The sequence below is a fragment of the Archocentrus centrarchus genome, chromosome 10, assembly GCF_007364275.1.
Source record: "Archocentrus centrarchus isolate MPI-CPG fArcCen1 chromosome 10, fArcCen1, whole genome shotgun sequence".
Classification (NCBI taxonomy): Eukaryota; Metazoa; Chordata; class Actinopteri; order Cichliformes; family Cichlidae; genus Archocentrus; species Archocentrus centrarchus.
The window spans coordinates 4,462,621-4,480,438 of NC_044355.1; the positions used below are offsets into that span (position 1 = coordinate 4,462,621).

The following is a 17,818-nucleotide window of genomic DNA, read 5'->3' on the forward strand; positions in this document are numbered from 1 at the left end:
GATAGTTCTACCCCAGAACTTACCTGCTTTCCTCTCTAAGAGACTGAAACTCTAATTAACTAGGCCTCTCTGTCAGCGTTCCCGGGCATGCCAGGGGCTACCCTAGGGTTACTGCACAAAAAATAAAGAGGTGAAGGTCACACTAATACTCGGAAACTTGCTTAACCTTGTAAGCTGTAACAGGTAAAATATACCTCATACGGCAAGTTCAGCACGCCGCTGCTAGTGAACTCAGCTTCGGGGCTACAACACGTATAAACTGTGTCTTGAGACAAGCCTCCATTGTGTTACGGCTGGCTATAAAAGCTGTGACACAAGGAGGAACGCAACAGCAGTTAAGTTTCTAAAGAACGTGATTTACTAACAAAATCACGCAACCAATAAGGGCTCCAGCGTGAAGCCTAGGTAATGAGGAGACGACCACTTAAAGAAAACTTAAAGACACAGATCACACCCACATACACAAGTGATAGTGACTCGTAACGCTCCTTTTAAAAGTAGTATTAAACCACAAGTTTCAGCTTTATAATTGACATTCGAATAATGTTCATAGATGCTCTAAAAAGTTCATAGATGCCCTCCTTTACTTTATAAATTTTAATTTATCTGCCATTTATAATATATCAGTTGGGCTTTGGGCTAAATGTATCCTGAAGAAACCCCAAGCAAGCAGAGGGAGAACATGAGACTCCACACAGAAGAACCTGCCTGAGTTCGAACCCAGAACCCTCTTACTGCGAGGCAACAGCCACCATGCTACCTAAACTAATGCTTATTAATAACCAATGGATATACAATAAGAAGAAGAAACTTCTTTCAGCTCATCCCTTATTGACATGGGGACCTTTTGTGTGCTGGGCAAACAACCACTGCACTATTACTGATTATGATTTTGTTATTTTGACACCATAAAAAGGAGTCAAGTTTCACATTTACTAATGATAACTTTGCAAAGTGTTACTATAAGGGGCTATGTTGACATCGAAATTAAATGATTATAACTAAGGTCAAAAGTGAACGAGCTAACTGCTCGTCATAATTTATGTCATATACATTAGATACGTTATACTTATGTGTTTGTGTGTGTACGATAACTGGTGTGGTGCACCTGAAGGAATCTTGCTGAAACTGGAGTCTACTGTGGCCACCACTTTAATCTGCATTCCTATTGTTTAATCAGCTCCCACACTGCCAAGTGGGCTTCTAATGAGGTGTTGACTCTTCCACACCATCCACCAACACACACACACACACACAGATAAGAGGGCAGAAAAAGGGACGTTGCACCTTCTCTAGCCCCTGAAGATGCTGACAGAGTTAATTAACTGTCTTAATTCTCACCATGGGTGTTTGGAAGACGTCAACATGTGACAGAAGCCAAACACTGTGTGCGTTTTCTGCTCACCGCAGTTGTGGCAGCTTTTTCAAATGGACACACACAAACATTGAAGCTGTGTGGAAGCTGTTAATGCAGCTTTCTGATCACATTAACCCCCCCAAACAGACAGCTCACAGGACGAAGCATCCAAGTATCTCCACCAGTGCCTTGCTGGCTCTCTCTCTACACTGAAGGAAAAGCTTTTAGGAGCTATTACAGCTTTCTTTGACAATCTACATCACAGTTACTTATTGAATCACACTGAAATTAGACTGGATATTATTTCTGTCTTCTTTAATTGTGCTATTGAGTGATTTGGGGCAACACTGAGTCTCACTTTTAGAAGGAAAGTGTCTAACTCCTGCGTTTTTGGGACATTTATTTTTATTTCAGTCACCGGGGTCACTCTTCTGTAAGCAGCCAGCATTCTTCATCCCATCAATAACTCTGATTTATGATTTATGTGTGTTTTGGTTACAGAGAACTGAAAATACTGTTGCACCTGCTAACTTAGCTTTTTGCTCTGCTCATGCTGGTTGGCCAAGTGTTTGACCAAATATCATCAATCCCCAAGCAGATACAGACAGTACTTACTAGTACAGTACTTCGTTGGCCTCGTGCCTCTCATAACGCACCGTCTCACACATCATCCTGCAGAGAGAGAGAGAGAGAAAGGAGGGAAGGAAGAATCACAGTTAGGTATCATACCTTTGAGTTTTTTCAGTTAATTTTGTTATCTAAATGTTTCAAACATACAGTCAATCCCTGCATATCCTAGAGTCACCTGATGGATCACATGATGCTGATTACAACTAAAACTGGAAGCGCTGAATGCAGTTATAAATGGTAGCAAGGTTGCTCGTGTTAACACGTTCACAGCATGTGAGTCATGTGGTTGCATTGCATTATGGTCTGAGGCTTCTGCTGGTAGGAGAAGTCAGTTGTTTTGCCTCTTAACTTGAATTCCTCCTGCTCATTCTGAAAGCTTGGCAAAAAGTCATCTTTGATTTTTAATAAAAAACAGACAATAACTACTAGACAGGCAACTTGTCCAGGGTGTACCCTGCCTCTCGCCCTGTGACAGCTGGGACAGGCTTCATTTTATGGTTAAGCTGGGCCACCGCAGAGGTTTAGTTTCTAACTTAACGAAAGGAAAGCACCCCTGAAAAGTTTGCTTTTGGATTTGCAGAATTAACCTTAGAATCACTCGGTCTGATTATGGCTTTACCCCTCAAAGATAAGACAAGTGTAAGATACTCATTAACAGAGAAAGGGATTGGATAATTGATTAAGTATTCATGTATGTAAGCATGTATGTCTTGTTGCCTGCACAGGCGTAAATTATTTAATACTATAATCTTTAAACCCAACTCTGCCTTTTAAAATCCAGCCTAACAGCTAATGGTATTCATTTTTTTATGCAGTGAGCTCGTGTAAAAGTATATATATATATATATATATATAGATATATATATATAGACACACACACACACACACACACACACACACTTTTTCTTTTTTTTTTTACATTTTACATTCTTTTATATGTGCAAATAAGTCCATCCATATTAGGCTTTCCCCACACGCCTCTATAGAGAAGACAGCATTACAGGCAGGCAACTATAGTAAACAGTAAATGATCAAAACCCAAAAGGCTTCAAAAATAGCTGCGGGTGGACGGCGTGTTTTAGCCTCTTAGCTCAAAGACCTAAAAACAATCCCAGCTCTAGAAAAACAAGTTACTGTGAAAAAGAACAACAGAGAAAACACAAAAAACACATTCCTCCCTGTTGAAAATACTCATAGAATAGAAGTATAACATAATCCCATCGTTAGTGGGATGGCTGGCTGGCTGGCTGGGAGCCTTTTATTTTTTATTTTTTTAAAGTTAGTAAAACTAAAGCTGGCAAGAGCGATGGGTTGGTCTGTGGGACTATGGGGACATTCCTTTTCCTTAGGATCCAAAACAAGGAGGAGGGAGAGAGGTTACTGCTGGGTGGGAGGCCTCTGAAGGGGTCACACAGTGGAATGTTCTAGCTCGCGGGTCATGCACCGCCACATTGTTCCCTCGCCAGTATAATCCACATGTATGCACACGAGGCATGCTGGGAACAGACTTCTGACATGCAGTGTTTGGAAAGTGTGTGCCAGGAAGAAAAGACAGAAGAGCAAAATGCGAAACTGATGCACGAACGTCGGAGCGCGGCGTTTTCATCACTTCGAGGTTTCAGCAGAGACGGCTGTCTCCCAGCGACAGAAAGAAACAGAAACAAAAAGGGCTAAAATATATGTAATTAGGCAACAATGACTTCACTTCAGTTTAGTCATAACAGGTACTTTATGACATGCTGCCTAAATTGTCAAACAGAGGTTTATACAATGGGGAAAAGAAAAAAATACTTAAAACTAATACCAAGTGTTATGTTAAGTCCCCAGCTTTAGTACCAGTACCTGCTGGCATAAAGGTCAATTCATGTTGCAGCTACAGACTCAAACTCAAAGGGAAAACAGAAGAATGATGTCAGTATCAGCGACTACTCAAGCTTTCTCCTCAGGACATGGAAAAGTGGTATTGATACTGGTAATAACCCAGATTTAAAAGATTTAGAATCATTTATTGTTACGTGGATGAGAAAAGTATACTTACTCATGTGAACGAGGATTTTTTTTCTTGATGGGACAGAGAAGTAAAAATGGCTTGTTTTGAGATAAAGTCCAAACTGCACAGCTACTCTGAGTCCAATAATGTAAACATGGAGCATCACAGGTCCACGTCAAAGACACACTTTACAGTTTTAAGGAAATCCATTCCTGATCCTTTAGGTGAGAAGATCAATCACATGTTTATGTCATTATAGCTAGCAGCTGATTTGCTGATTACATTCACTTCTTCCAGCATGAATACCAGAAGAAAGGGGGAGAAACAGTTTTGAGATAATCTGTGCAAAACTTGGAGAATGAACACATGTTATGAGTTTGTTATGAAGAAAGGCTGTAAGCCCCAAAAGTACTAAAAACTGAATATTAAATATGCCTAAAACCTAGTTTATCATGCTAGAGACCAATTATAAAGTTAACTTTAAGTAATGACTGCATTTCAGTTTCTTTGACTCATCATAGTTTAGAAAAAAAAAGAAAAAAAAATTCCAGCAAACAGGTTGTTAAAGGGTAGAAAACAAACTCAGTACCATGCAGTATGGCTGGCAGCTCAGTGTTAATTTTCCACCCCTGACAACAATGCGACACACACTGAGGAGTTGTCACCACGCTTTAATTTGAATTTTAAATTCATGCGATGGGAATATCAAGTTTCAGGAAATGTTAATTAAGTACCGGGGACGTGCGCAGACACTAACCTCAACTGGTGCTCTCGCAGGTTGGATAAGGCCTCCATCCCATGGAGATAAGAGTAGACGATCTCCAGGTCCTGAGAAGGAAAAACAGGTTTTAGTTATTGATCAGAGAGGCGACAGAAGGAAAATTAATTAGCAGTTTTTGCCTTAAAAAATAAAAAAAAATAAAAAATAGAATACCAAACAATTTCTAGTCATAGTTCCTCAAACTTAAATTCTAAGTTGAATGATGAGGTTTGGACCAGCGATCAGATAAAACATGAACATGTTGTCTCTTCGGACTCTGGAAGTTGATTTATGAATTTACGATTTAGGCTATGAAACGTCATCATGAAGTGAAAACTAATCAACAGACCGTGAAATGCATGAAAATGTGAAATAATGTGAAAATAAATGGTAGCTTCAGCTCTAGCTTCAAAGTGATGGCACAAAACGGTCGTTAATCTTCGTCAGGGCTCCACGCAGCAATCATTTTCTCAATAAACTTTTTTTTTTTTTTTTTTTTTGCCCCGTTTTCCATTTCGTTTATAAGATGGCAGAAAATTATGAGAAATGCTCAAAAAACCAAAGGAAATTTAATTGTGTAAAACACAAAAGCAGCGAGACCCATTGCCGTGATCACAGATTTGCTTTTGTTTAGGCCATAATTTTGCTTTTGCATTAAAAATTTTACGATCGGTTACTATTTTTATTTCTTGTGGTGAAGTTTTCCAAATCTGTGTAACACAGGACTGAACAAACGTTGTTGTTTTCTTCTGTAATAAAAGGGCTTAGAAAGATCAGGCTGCATTTACTGTTTAAAAGCCCCTTACTTAATATTCTATCAATGGGCCATGACACATTAATTACTGATTTAACTGAACAAAACAGAAAGACAATTCAAACACAAGCACAAGTACTCAAATCAACACTTAAACTTTCAAGTTAAATTCAGGACAGTAAGAGAAAAATGGCAGTTTTTGGTTAAGCTCAGGAACAAAATGTGTCCAAATGTGAAGTGAAAACCAAAACATCACTGTCGTCCAATTGGCTAGCAAGGCCTCCTTTGTCATCATCATCTACTGGGTTCCTGTCAGTACATTACAAGCCTGGCAGGCCACAGGCCAAATCATCATAACTGCTTTTGCAAACATAAAAAAAAAAAACAGCCTGAAAGGGGGTAGCTGAACTGTAAAGAGTCTCAGTGATGCATTCTCACTGCACACTCTAAACAGAGAGAGAAAATAGCAGCATTGTGTGCTGGAAAAATCTCACGGTAATGTGACTAAAAACATCTGAGACCCATCCAAAATGAATCTGAATTTTCTGAGGCCTTTTATTGGTAAATGCATATTTTTGAGACTTTTTAAAAAGAACCCACAGACGCCCCTGTTAAAAATGCTCATTCATGCTGCAAAGGACAAACGGCCTACTCACACAAGAGAAAACATTTCACAGGGACGGTGACACTGATTTGCATAGCCGAACACTGCAGCAGAAAGCAATAAAGCACCGCGCACAGGAAAAAATAAAAAATAAAAGAGCTGCACTGAAAACTATAAACTCCCCATTCAATTACTTCATCAAGTGACCCAGTGACTGACTCTCAGATTGTCTGGCATGAGTCCAAGCCAGAGGTGAAACAAAGTGGCCCTCACTGAGAGCTGGCAGCCTGCACAGCTCCTCCACTGTCTACTGGTACACACTGGGGCACTGACTCTGTGTGCGTTTGCGGTGCAGTCCTGGTCGAAGCCACTGGGAAGCCTTTGTCGGCGGCAACTGGAGGTGGATATGCCGACAGAGTGATGGGATAACAGAGAGCTTGTGTTAAAACCCTGCCAGACACACAAACACGCCCGTGAAGCGACGCAGAATGGACACCCTGTGTCTGGGTTATGTTTCTGAGAGCGACAACGATAAGCTTATTGAAAATTTTATGAAACGCTGGTCACAAAAGCTGAATGACACAGTTTGTGCTGAATTGGTGTCACAAAATGTGTCAGCAGAGGAGGAGGGGGGGTGTCAGAGGAGCCTCGGTGTGCCCCCCCCCCCCCCCCCCCAATTTTAAGCAGAATTGCTTCTCATAAAACTATAAGCAAAATATACAAAGTAGAGCAGTCTGGCCTAAAAGCTGAGGTACCAGGTAGGGTTGAGTCTGTGCAAAAATGGTTCAAAAACTGTAAGAGGAGAAGAAAAAAAAAATAAAACAAGCCTCAAAACGCACTGCCTTTTTTTTACCCATCATTCAGGTTAATTCAGCTGAACCCATCAAGAGCTAACTCAACTCTCACAAAAAGTGTGGCAACGCCTGCAATCTCTGCTTGTTACTGTCATTTCTGAGGGCTGTGAATAAATATTCAGACTGCCGTGGAGATCGGCCCCAGCTCTCCTGTTTTTAAATTTGGGTTTGGTCTTCATAAAATGGATACAAACAGAAACCTGATTTATTCTGAGGGCCGACCGGCCTTATTACATCACACTGTGATATCCTCACTAACCAAATCCTTATGTTCACTGTGTCTGTGGTCAGAAACACAATGAACAGGAGTCACAGCCCAAGAGCCATAACTGTCAGACCTCTACTGCCCCCTACTGGCCTACAGGGGAAACACAGCTTTGATTCACCAGGTTCAGTCAGGATACAAATGCAGGCTGTTATTCAAATTACACAACTGTGCAAATTTTGGATTTGTGCTCAATTACTTAATTACTGAGGATGATCGTTTTGGCATTCAGTTATTAAAAGTAAAAGTATTTGTTGTTTAATTTGGCCTATACTGATTTTTTCTTTTTTCTTTTTATTTATAAAAATAGTTGTTTAATTTGGTGTGGAAGTATGCATCAGCAAATCTTCCCATACTGCAACTCCTTCTTAGCCAAACCAGCACAAAAGCAGCAACATTACAGTTTATCCACAACAATTCAATTTAAAACCAAAGCTGCATGTAAAGCGTTTCTCTACTGGGTAAAGTAGGAAAATATAAGGACCCGTATCACTTAGTCAGGTATGAGTGACAGGTGTCATCCTGCAGGTATCCCTAATTTCCTATGACCATACTGAAGAAAACTCTATTTAAAATATCTAGTACAGCCTTTATAAAGAGATTTTGCAATATTGTTTATAAGACCGTCTGAGACATGATGTCATTATATTTATAATGCATGTTGATGGCTCGGCAGCCCAGCAAACCACTCCAACCAGGCCCTTGGTTGCACTGATTGCATTTGGTGTTCCTCTTCTCACTACCACTTCTTACTTTACTATCAAATAAAGAACCTAAAAGGGAGGAAAAAAAATAGAAAAACTCATTTATTTGTTACATCTTAATCTGGGGGACACTTGTACTGGTTAAATAAATTAAAAAAAAAAAATTGCTTTAACTTCGTAAGTCCAAACACACAATTATCCAAACCAAAAGACACCACTAGATGGCAGGCTTGCAGGGTTTTTTCACAGTGACATAACTAAAAGAGCACCACTGAAACAGCCTAGCAGAGAGAAATATGCAGAACCATCAATTGTGGCTTCAGTCTCAAATATTTCAGATTGACCGTATGGAAAGAATGTAATGGACCCCATCTTTTCCACTCCCTGGGCCTTACATTTTCCGGTTGGATTTTCTTTCTAATACTGGTTTCTATTTACACGGAGCCAAACACGATCACCACAAAGTACACAGGAAAACGATAAATGAAAGTTTCAGAGCATGGAGCGGAGCATCAAATCCAAACCAACTTTCATCATGTTGATCTGGGCTTCAGCGCGTTTTAATGTAATTCATCCTCTTCATTTAAAGTCCTTGCACAGATATCCAGCTATTGTAAAAGCTCATTTTCATCATTTTGTCTCCTGGAGCCAAAATCAAAAATGAAGGCTGTTTGAGTTATGCTGTTATCATCACTCAGGTGATGCCTGCTTCGTGCTCTTTCACATCTTTGTCGGTCCTCCTTCTCAGCCACTCTCCTCTAGAACAGAGACAGGAAGGAAAGAGCAGTGGGCAGCAGAAACTAGGACATGCTGATGAAGGCTGCATCTAGCCAAAAAATTCTTCTCATTGTTTGTTTAAAGACAAAGCTCGCTCTTTTTTAAAAAAAAAAAACAAAACTTCTGGCAGCTCAAACTCCCCGACTACACCCAGTGACGCCATCTAATCCCCCGCCCCCCCCCCTTCCTTTTCAAAACTAATCCTTCCAGGAACACAGGTGGCCCCCACAGGAGGAAAAACATATGAAGATGCTGTTTGTGCTTGATAAAGCCCCGGGGAGATTTCAAAGCTGTTTGTGCAAAACTGTCTGCCACGTTCCTCGCATACCGTTTACACGCTGCCATTGAACTTCTGCGAAGTCCCTCAGTTATTTCCTTGATGCAACACAATGTGTCATCACTCTCCAGAGTCATTTGTAAGACAGATGGTAGCAGTGCAATGCAGCAAGACGAGTAGAGGCATTTCCTCTCTAGGATACAAACTGAACAATAGCAAGCCTTGTCTTCCTAGGTTTAGACTTGCAAACACACACACACACACACCCACCCACCCACACACACACACACACCCACCCACACCAAGCAGCTTCCATTTTCTGCCCCTCACGTTAGGCCTCAGAGGGAGCAGAGGGTGCACTGTTGGGACTGTTGCCAGCCTGTTGAGTGGCAAAGCATTCAGCATGCAAAGGGAGGTCAAGGAAGTTGCGATGTTTTCCCTGCACTGTGTTCGCTGAGATTTCCCATAACAAAACAACCTGAGGTTGCAGTAAAAACAAGCACAATATGATACAAAAAGATAAGACTGAGAAAAAAAGCTGTATCAGTGACACAAGAGGATAAAAGAATTGTTTTTGTTGCACACAACGTATGACACGAGTGATGGCTAAGCAGAACACAATACATTTTAGACCTAAAAAGCTTGAAAACCATGACTTTGGTGCTCACAGGATTTCCTTGATATCAGTCTAGATGCCATTTAATTGTCTGTTGATCACCAACTCAAATGACTTGTTTATGTAAATCCAAGCTCCTCTGACACAACACATTCTTTTCTGACAGGTTTTCACCACGTCAGGTATCACACTCCCAGATGAGCTTTATGAGCTCACTGTGAATGAATGAGCTCATTCCTCCCTCAGGGTGAGAGCGGAGGTATGTCATTGGTGCTTTTTTATCTATCAGCAAGATTTTCTCAAAAACTAAGAAGCTGAATTTCATTAAACCAATATGATGGGTGGAGAATGGGCAAAGGAAGCACCTATTAAATTCTGACATGATCTGGGTAACTTTCTTTAAAAATAAATAAAAAATATCGCACATCAGTGCATTGACCCTCTTTAAGTTGTAGTGAAAAATAAATTTAAGCAGGAAGAAGAGTCTATCAAGCACATTCTTGACAATACTCTGATTTAAATATTTTTTGAATTAATCTATCAAACACCTGCATCCTGAACTACAGTTAGAGAAAACCTCCACTTTTTCTTATCTCTTAACACCACAGTGTCTGTTCACCAGATAGGAAGCTCTCCCTTGGTCAGGCCCTTTCACTGTGACACAAATGGCCGGTCCATTTATTCAACTGACTCTGGCTGAGTGCAGATAGCAAACCTCTGCATTCATCTATCACCCACTGCAGAAACACATCAAAGAAAGGGGCTGAAACATTTCACAAACAATGAGGCTCTGTGGGAGAGGTAAACAAAAGAGGCTCCGGCAGGGAGGTGAAGGACATTTCTGATGCCGGAGCATCTTGATGGATGCTCAGATAGTTTTTGAAGAGATTCATGTTTATGTAGATCCCGTTTTTTAAATTTAAAAGCAAGTATGCTTCCTGAAGGGGGACCTATGCTGTTCATTTCCAGATCCATATTTTTACTCTTGAGCTCATCTAGAATAGCTTTGCATGATTCACAGTTTAAAGTAATTCTTATGTTATACTCGGCCCTGGTGAATAGCTTTGTTACATCCTCTCTTACAGCAACCACCCCGACTGAAGTTTAGAAGAGCAGCTCATTGAGCTGGATTTCCGACAGCTGTATGAGCTCACACTTCTGGCTGTAAATATGCACGCAGATGATTCAAACTTTCAAATTCTGTGGAGAGAAGTCATTTTTACAGCAGGGTGGGAAAAAAAAATCTGTTTACATCTGTCAACAGTCTGAGCCAGCAAACTGCAGATAGTGATGTTATGTTGATATATTGTACGGGAATGACCAATTAAATGTTGTAAACCCATAAAACCAGATGCAAGATTGCTTGTTCGGTGCCTCACTGAGTCAACCCAGCAGAGTAAATCAATGATGGTCTCTCCTTTGTTAACATTTACATCTTCAAGCTGTCTGCATTAGCGCCCACAAGCAAACCTCTACCTGTCGAGGAAATCCTTCTACGCTGATGTTTCTATCTGAGCTGCAGAACATGCAACTTTCACCTGAAAGTTAAGAGAATTGAGATGACATATTTGTATTTCTGCGGTCAAGTGCTTCTTTGTGGTCTTCATGGCTTCACATTTCACTCAGTGCTGAGCTTTCAGATGCTACAGCGCATTTGTGGCATTAGCCTGAGGGGCAAAACGCTGCTTGCAAAGTACACTTCCGACAGTCAGGCACAGGCTTGGAAAAATGTATTTCTTCCACAACTTCCTGAATGATTTCTGTGTTAATCCTCCCTTTTTCCTCCTGATAAATAACAGATGGAGCAAACATCCATTCTACTGTGAATCATTTTCATTATTTGGTATCAGCAGATTAACTGATTAACCAAAAATAGTCATCTTGTAGAAAGCCAAATACCAAAAATAAACCACAAGCTGTTCTAGAAGCACATTAGGACGCATTAATTTTGTGTTTTATGTTCCCCAAAGTTGAATATATTCAATATCAACCAGAAAAGCAGCAAATCTTCACACCTGAGAATATTTTGTTATTTTTTCCCCCCAAGAAATAATTGCTTTTTTTTTTTTTTTAACAGTCTTGCAAGAGTCAGACTATATACATCAGTTCAAATCAAAGCAACCGACCATTTTACCCAAATGTATGTAGAACTACAGTAAATAAACACCTTTATTATCAATCAACCTTTATCGGGATTTATAATGTCACCCCCCACCCCCCAAAAAAAACCGCTCAACAGGAATTATTTTTCATCTTAGCCAACTTTACTGCTATACTTATCAAACCAGAGTAGAGAGGAACAGAGAGGCGCAGTGTGTGCGAGAGACCTACTGTGTGGCATATGTACTATCAGCACTGCCAGCCAACTTGTAAAGAATGTGTCTGAATGAGTTTCACAGTGAGTAACATCTCACTGGCAAACAGTGAAATTTGGCAAATCCTGATCCTGATCTGTCCAGGGTGGCGGTTTAGAGGAGCAGCTCGTGCTCAGAGTTCAAATCTGACAAACTGTAATAGCATGCCACCCTCTTTATTTTTATCATCATCATCATCATCATCATCAGATACATTTTAGAAAGAAAACTTTCCCTGGAATGTGCTGACAAAGTGCAAAAAGTGTCAGAAAAATCTTGATTTGTGATCTAAATTGCAGCAAACTGGCTGCAGTTTCAAATCTGCAGGAGACGAGCAGCATCGTTCTCTCTCATTACGCTATCCCTGTCTAAGATGCTTACAATCTTGATCCCTGGCAGTCAGAGGGAAAGGCCGTCCTAATCACAGCACTTTGCGCAGGGAGGATTTGTTGTTGTTCTGTTTCAGAAAATAGCTGCAAAAAAAGCACAAATTAATCCCCCACGACTTGGGAGCGAGGACGACCTAGTTTTATAACAATTGCTCATTTGTCACCGCGGGCTGAGCTTTTCTCTCCATACCTTCACTCTGTGAACTTTACCGTGACCGCTTCAAGGTTGGAATCAGACAACAAAGATGTACGCAAAAAAAGGGCTCATCGGAGCTGGATACAATAATTATGAGGCAGGAATGCAAATCACACTTTCTGTTTGAACTGTAACACAACTGCAGATTTTTTTTTTTTTTTTAAATACTTCAGTGGCAGGCCAGGCAGCAAATGAGACACGAATGCCAAGACAAATGCGAAGACTTTTTTTCCCCCCATTTTAGAAATGACTGCATAATATCTTTTCTAAAGGAAAAAAAAAAGCTTCTTACTCTGGCTCTTATTCAGTCAGTCATTCAGGTACCAGTTCTGTGCAGCTGCATACCACGTCATGATCCGCAGCATTCCTTGGAAGTTTTGACCCCTTCCAGGTTTGTCTCTCTGCGTCAGTGACCCCCACATTTAGAGGAGCATCAGTTACCAAGTCGGCGCAGGGGCCATCTTATGTATCAGGGCGGGGTGAGGCTTGCATTCCTCACATGACACTGCGGGCTAGATATCTCAGTGTCCACACTACACAGACAGACACACAAGGCCCAAAGAGGCCATCTCAGTCATGCCTCTCATCCCCTGCTCCTCACTAACCTATGGAAGCACTACTTAGCATACAGGAGCTATCTCAGTCAACCATTAAGACTGTGGGGGGGCCCATACCAAGCGTTACAGGAGCAGCAACTAACTACTATTAGTTATTATGATGATTTACTGTAACCTTATTTAAGTAGAGATGTTGGACAAGCATTAGCGTCGGTGAATATCATCCTGGTGGGACTGATATCCCAAAAAGGAAGAAGTACTGGCTCTGCAAACAATCACATTTACTGAGGTCAGTGGACAATATTACGCATTGCATCAGTTCTGCACAGTTCAGAGGGAATGTGTCAGATAGCAAAATGACTTTAAAACATTCCAGTTTTTGTTTTTTTTAATGAAGACTTTTTGCAGCCCTGCAACAGACTGGCGACCTGTCCAAGGTGGACCCTCCCTCTCGTCCTATGGCAGCTGGCTATAGCACCCCCACGACCCTGAGCTGGATAAGCAGAAGAAAATGAACGGACTGAAGGACTTTTGTGTCTCCGGCACGATGTGAGGAATCGTAATCCATACATAAATAGAAAAATCATATGTATTTAGACACAAATTGTAAATAAACAGAAAAAAAAACATATATGAAGGCAGTCAATTTATCATCTCAAGAGAAAAACTGGAATTAAATCTATGAAGGCCGAATTGGAGAATGGACATTTTACTTAAAATATTTTACAGATTAATCAAAACAGTTGCTCTCAGTAAGTTAAATGACTCAAACAACTGGCTAATAGTTACAGCTCATTTCAGTCCTATTTAAACTAAAGTGTTTTTCATCATCTTTAAAAATGACAAGTTATATGTGTAGATTTAGCTACAGTTGTAAACAAAAATCAACTGGGTAGAGGGGACACGCTCTTTTGTGGGGTTTAACAACAAAAGGAGTGCAATTTTTTTTTCTCGTATCATTTTCTGCTATTTTTCAGTAACTGTTTAATTAAAAATAAAATAAAAGTATTGCAGCCCTAATTTTGAAGATAGCACCATGTCCCTCTCTGGTCTTACTTCATTAAATGTTCAACTTCTAAATGTCACTTTCATTAAAAACAAGCAAAGAAAATGGCAAAAAAACCCTTCTGTGCCTTTTCCAGATTCTTCACACAGGACTTTAATATGGCTTTGCACGAAATTAAATGTTAGTCTCATCGATGTCTGGCAGTCAGATAAAGAGCGTGCGTCTGCATTGTAGATGCAATAACAATTTTAATTGACTGCTGGAGAATAATGTGGTGGACAGGGCAGCTGAGTGAGGTGGTAAACAGCCTGGAGTAGTGTAACAAGGTAAACAGGCCACTGGGAGTCAAACAGCCACTGCTGAAGGTTGAAGGGTCATGTTGCCTACGGCGCAGTATCTGCTAATGGCAATATATTGCATTATATTGTCTGCTCAGCACAAATGCTGCAGCATGTCTCTGTCAGTGCCAACTGGGACTGAGAAAGGCTGCCCCTGACAAGCAGACAAAACAGCAGTGAAGACGGTTCGCTGCAAAATGTGCACAACGTTCATCATATTCCTCACGGCTGCCTCGTGATGCTCCAGTGGGCGACAAGGTGTACGCGTCTGTCTCTGTTTGCGTTTGCACATTCCCTCGCCTTTGTTTGTACATTCCCTGCGTTAACAGGGTGGTCAGCAGCTGTCCTTGAATCTGTATTGACAGAGAGTATGGGATCTGCTGGGTATTTTTATCCATTAGCCTGTGTGAGAGAGCAGGTGGAGGCTTTGTGGGCTACAACAAGGTCATGCGGTGACGAGCGACGTTGTGCCGCTATCTCTGGCTGTTCTGGCCAAATGCTGAGGTCTCAGTGCCCCTCAGACACTGCCATGTGACGACAGTGAGAAGTATCACTAGAGAATATATTTTCTTAAATATTACATTAATTACTTGAAAAAGTATGGCTTCTACAAAAGACTATATTTTGAATCAAAAAAGGTGCCAAATCCTCAGATTACCTCTTTTTTTTTTTTTTTGCCCCTGTGACGACATTAAAACCCTCTGCCACCTGAATGAAGCTGGCAGATATTACACAAAGCTAATTAGCAGTCTTATTAACATTAAGCACCTGGTGTTAACTTAAGCTAGGAGAGCACATGGTTCTCACCCTCTCCCTGTCTGCCTCTGATGCTGATTTAAGTGCTGCACTAAACAATTACACTCCCAATGTTCAGATGTGCCTAAGAAAAAAAGACGAGAGTCTTCTTTGTCAACAGGAAAGCATCTAATACACCCACACATCCTCCACTTCCACTTTTACACCAGCTTGATATAATTCATTGAATAGAATTACACCACTGAATGATGGTGGGAGGTTGAGGAGCCCAGCGGAGCAGAACAACTCAACAGTCACAGGGAAAATATAAAAGCACTCGGGAGCTGCTGTTTATTTCCCACTGTGGTCAGGGCAGCTGGTGGACATGGTGATTGGTTGGAACAGGAATCAGGGAGGCATGTGAATGAGCTTAACAGTGCCTACTTGAGCTGCCTGCCAGTATAAAACCCTGAAGAGGTGAAACGCTCTCAGTCTCCTGAGGCATGCAAATCAGATGTAAGCTGGAGTGCAGAAGTAGCAGGAAATCTATAAGTCTGGTTACAAGAGTTGCAAGATGTTTGTCAAAAATAGGAAGTGTGCGCACTTCACTGAGCTTTAGCAAAACTATGTTGGCGGTAAGCATGTCAAAACAAAGGCTGACCTCTCCAACCCTGCAATGATCAATGCTACAGCCTACCTACATGGATGTGTGTTTTGGGAGTGGAAGTGTGCTAATAGGTTTGGGCAAGCAACTCCACAAACAGCGTTGTGCACCCAAACCTCCAGCAACCTATTCTCAAGAAATCTTAAGATCAAGTTATATAAAAAGTCAGCCTGAGTATCACTGCAGCATGTCAAAATATATCTTCTAACGTTGATGACAACTGAAAGCTGCAGATGTCCGCAAGATAGCACGCTGCTGCAAAATAAAGATCGGACCCACCAAAGTGCTTTCAGGGGAAAGAAAAACAAGTAGTTTATAGTCCTCTTTCGCAAACCGCATTAAGCAAAAGCCGATATAAAGATATATAACAAAACAAGATATAACAAAACAAGCCATTGCTTATTCTGACATTCAGTCCTTTCACTAACAGAACTGCGTGATCCTAGACAGCCGAGCAGCCGCTGCAATTCAAAATATATTTACTGAGGCACTTTGGAAAGTTGCATACATGTGAGGCAATGAGCTTATTTAATAAATAATATTTCAAAAACAAAGAGATCTACAGAAATTCAAAGAACACAAAAAACAGTCCCTGTTTTGTTTCTCTAACGAGTGCCAACTCGGAGAGTTTCAACTACAAGGTCAGAAAGAAAATAAATTATGCAAATACTTGTGAAAACTCGAAGGGTCAGCATTTGGGGAAGAGCTGCGTTGTTCACAAGTGGAGAGAGTTTATTATTAAATAACAAAACTGAGTATGATTTATCAGACGAGAGCTGCACAAGGTGAGAACGGGGTAATTTCTTGCTTTGAGCACACGTAGTGATTACTTATTCAGAAGCTGCAGTAAACACTGCAAGGACAAAATACTGCACTGCTGTCCTTGAGGGTATCAACAAGATGATTCCTTCTTCATGTAAGAATTCACTTTCCTGCAGCAATCTGGTAGTGCTTAATATTACCCACACAAGCCACACTGATACAGGATCTCACGGCTATCTAATTAGCACCAAATGCTATTTGCTGACTCAGTCGCACCCCGTAACACTAGAGAAGTGCCACACAAGGCACGAAGTCGGAGCTTTCAACACCATCGCAAGAATAAATGAAAGGATGTGGGATTACACATAAATGCAATTAAAAGGTTTGAAGCAAAATGAAACACATGGTCAGACACAACTAGTCATAAACTGGCTGAATTGAAATGTTAACAGCTTTGAAAACTGGCAAATGAAGCATTTATGGATCTCTTCTCGAGATCCGCTCACTTCTTGAGTGCAAAATAACTCTGAATAAAGAGTTAACAGAGCAGGTTGAGCCGTCACTGAGGCAATCCTGAGGTGAAAAGTTCAGCTATTACGTTTCTTTTCTCGTCATATGCCCTTTGATGTTTCCCAAATAGGAAGGCATCATGTTAGAACCAGTTTCTCCAGTTGTGTTAAACCACTTAGCATGACTTGATATCCATCTGGGCAGACCACAGGGCCAGATTTGAGAACAAAAATCAGGACCATCTTTATCACTGATGCAAACTCAGTACAAGCAAGCAAGAGCCAGCCTGCAGCCTCCTGACACAGTCTGTTACCACAGCGATGCAACTGACCGCAGATTTATTCAGAGCCAATCACTGCACCAAACGCCAAACACAGCACTGGCACGTGTGTTGGCACCCCTGGAGGTCTCTGTAATTAATAAACTGTCCAAGCAGTATGTGTTTTCTTATGGTATGTGTATTGGTCAATTAATCTCTTAGTTTATAGACAAATCTGCAACTTTTGACAACTCATTTATTTATTTGGGTCATTTTCTGAGCCAAAATTACAATAAATGGTTGCAGGTTTTTAAGAGTGAGAATGCATTACATTAAAGAGAATATTGGAAGAAAAATGATGCTTATTTTAAATTAATCACATTTATCCCCATATAAGTAACAAACTCCATTCCAAAATATAACTACAAAAATCTAAAGCCTATGCGGTCATTTGTAATAA

The 17,818-nt window shown here is 40.8% G+C and overlaps 1 protein-coding gene across 1 annotated transcript in view; it reads right to left on the reverse strand.

Annotated features, from left to right (window-relative positions):
- Positions 1-17,818, reverse strand: part of rapgef2b (Rap guanine nucleotide exchange factor 2b) — a 119,593-nt gene that overhangs the window by 85,590 nt on the left and 16,185 nt on the right. Inside the window, exons 2-3 of the mRNA XM_030738750.1 lie at positions 4,735-4,805; positions 1,973-2,029 (exon numbers count right to left, since the gene is read on the reverse strand). Of these exons, the coding sequence (XP_030594610.1) occupies positions 1,973-2,029; positions 4,735-4,805 (128 nt within the window). The remainder of the gene's footprint in view (positions 1-1,972; positions 2,030-4,734; positions 4,806-17,818) is intronic.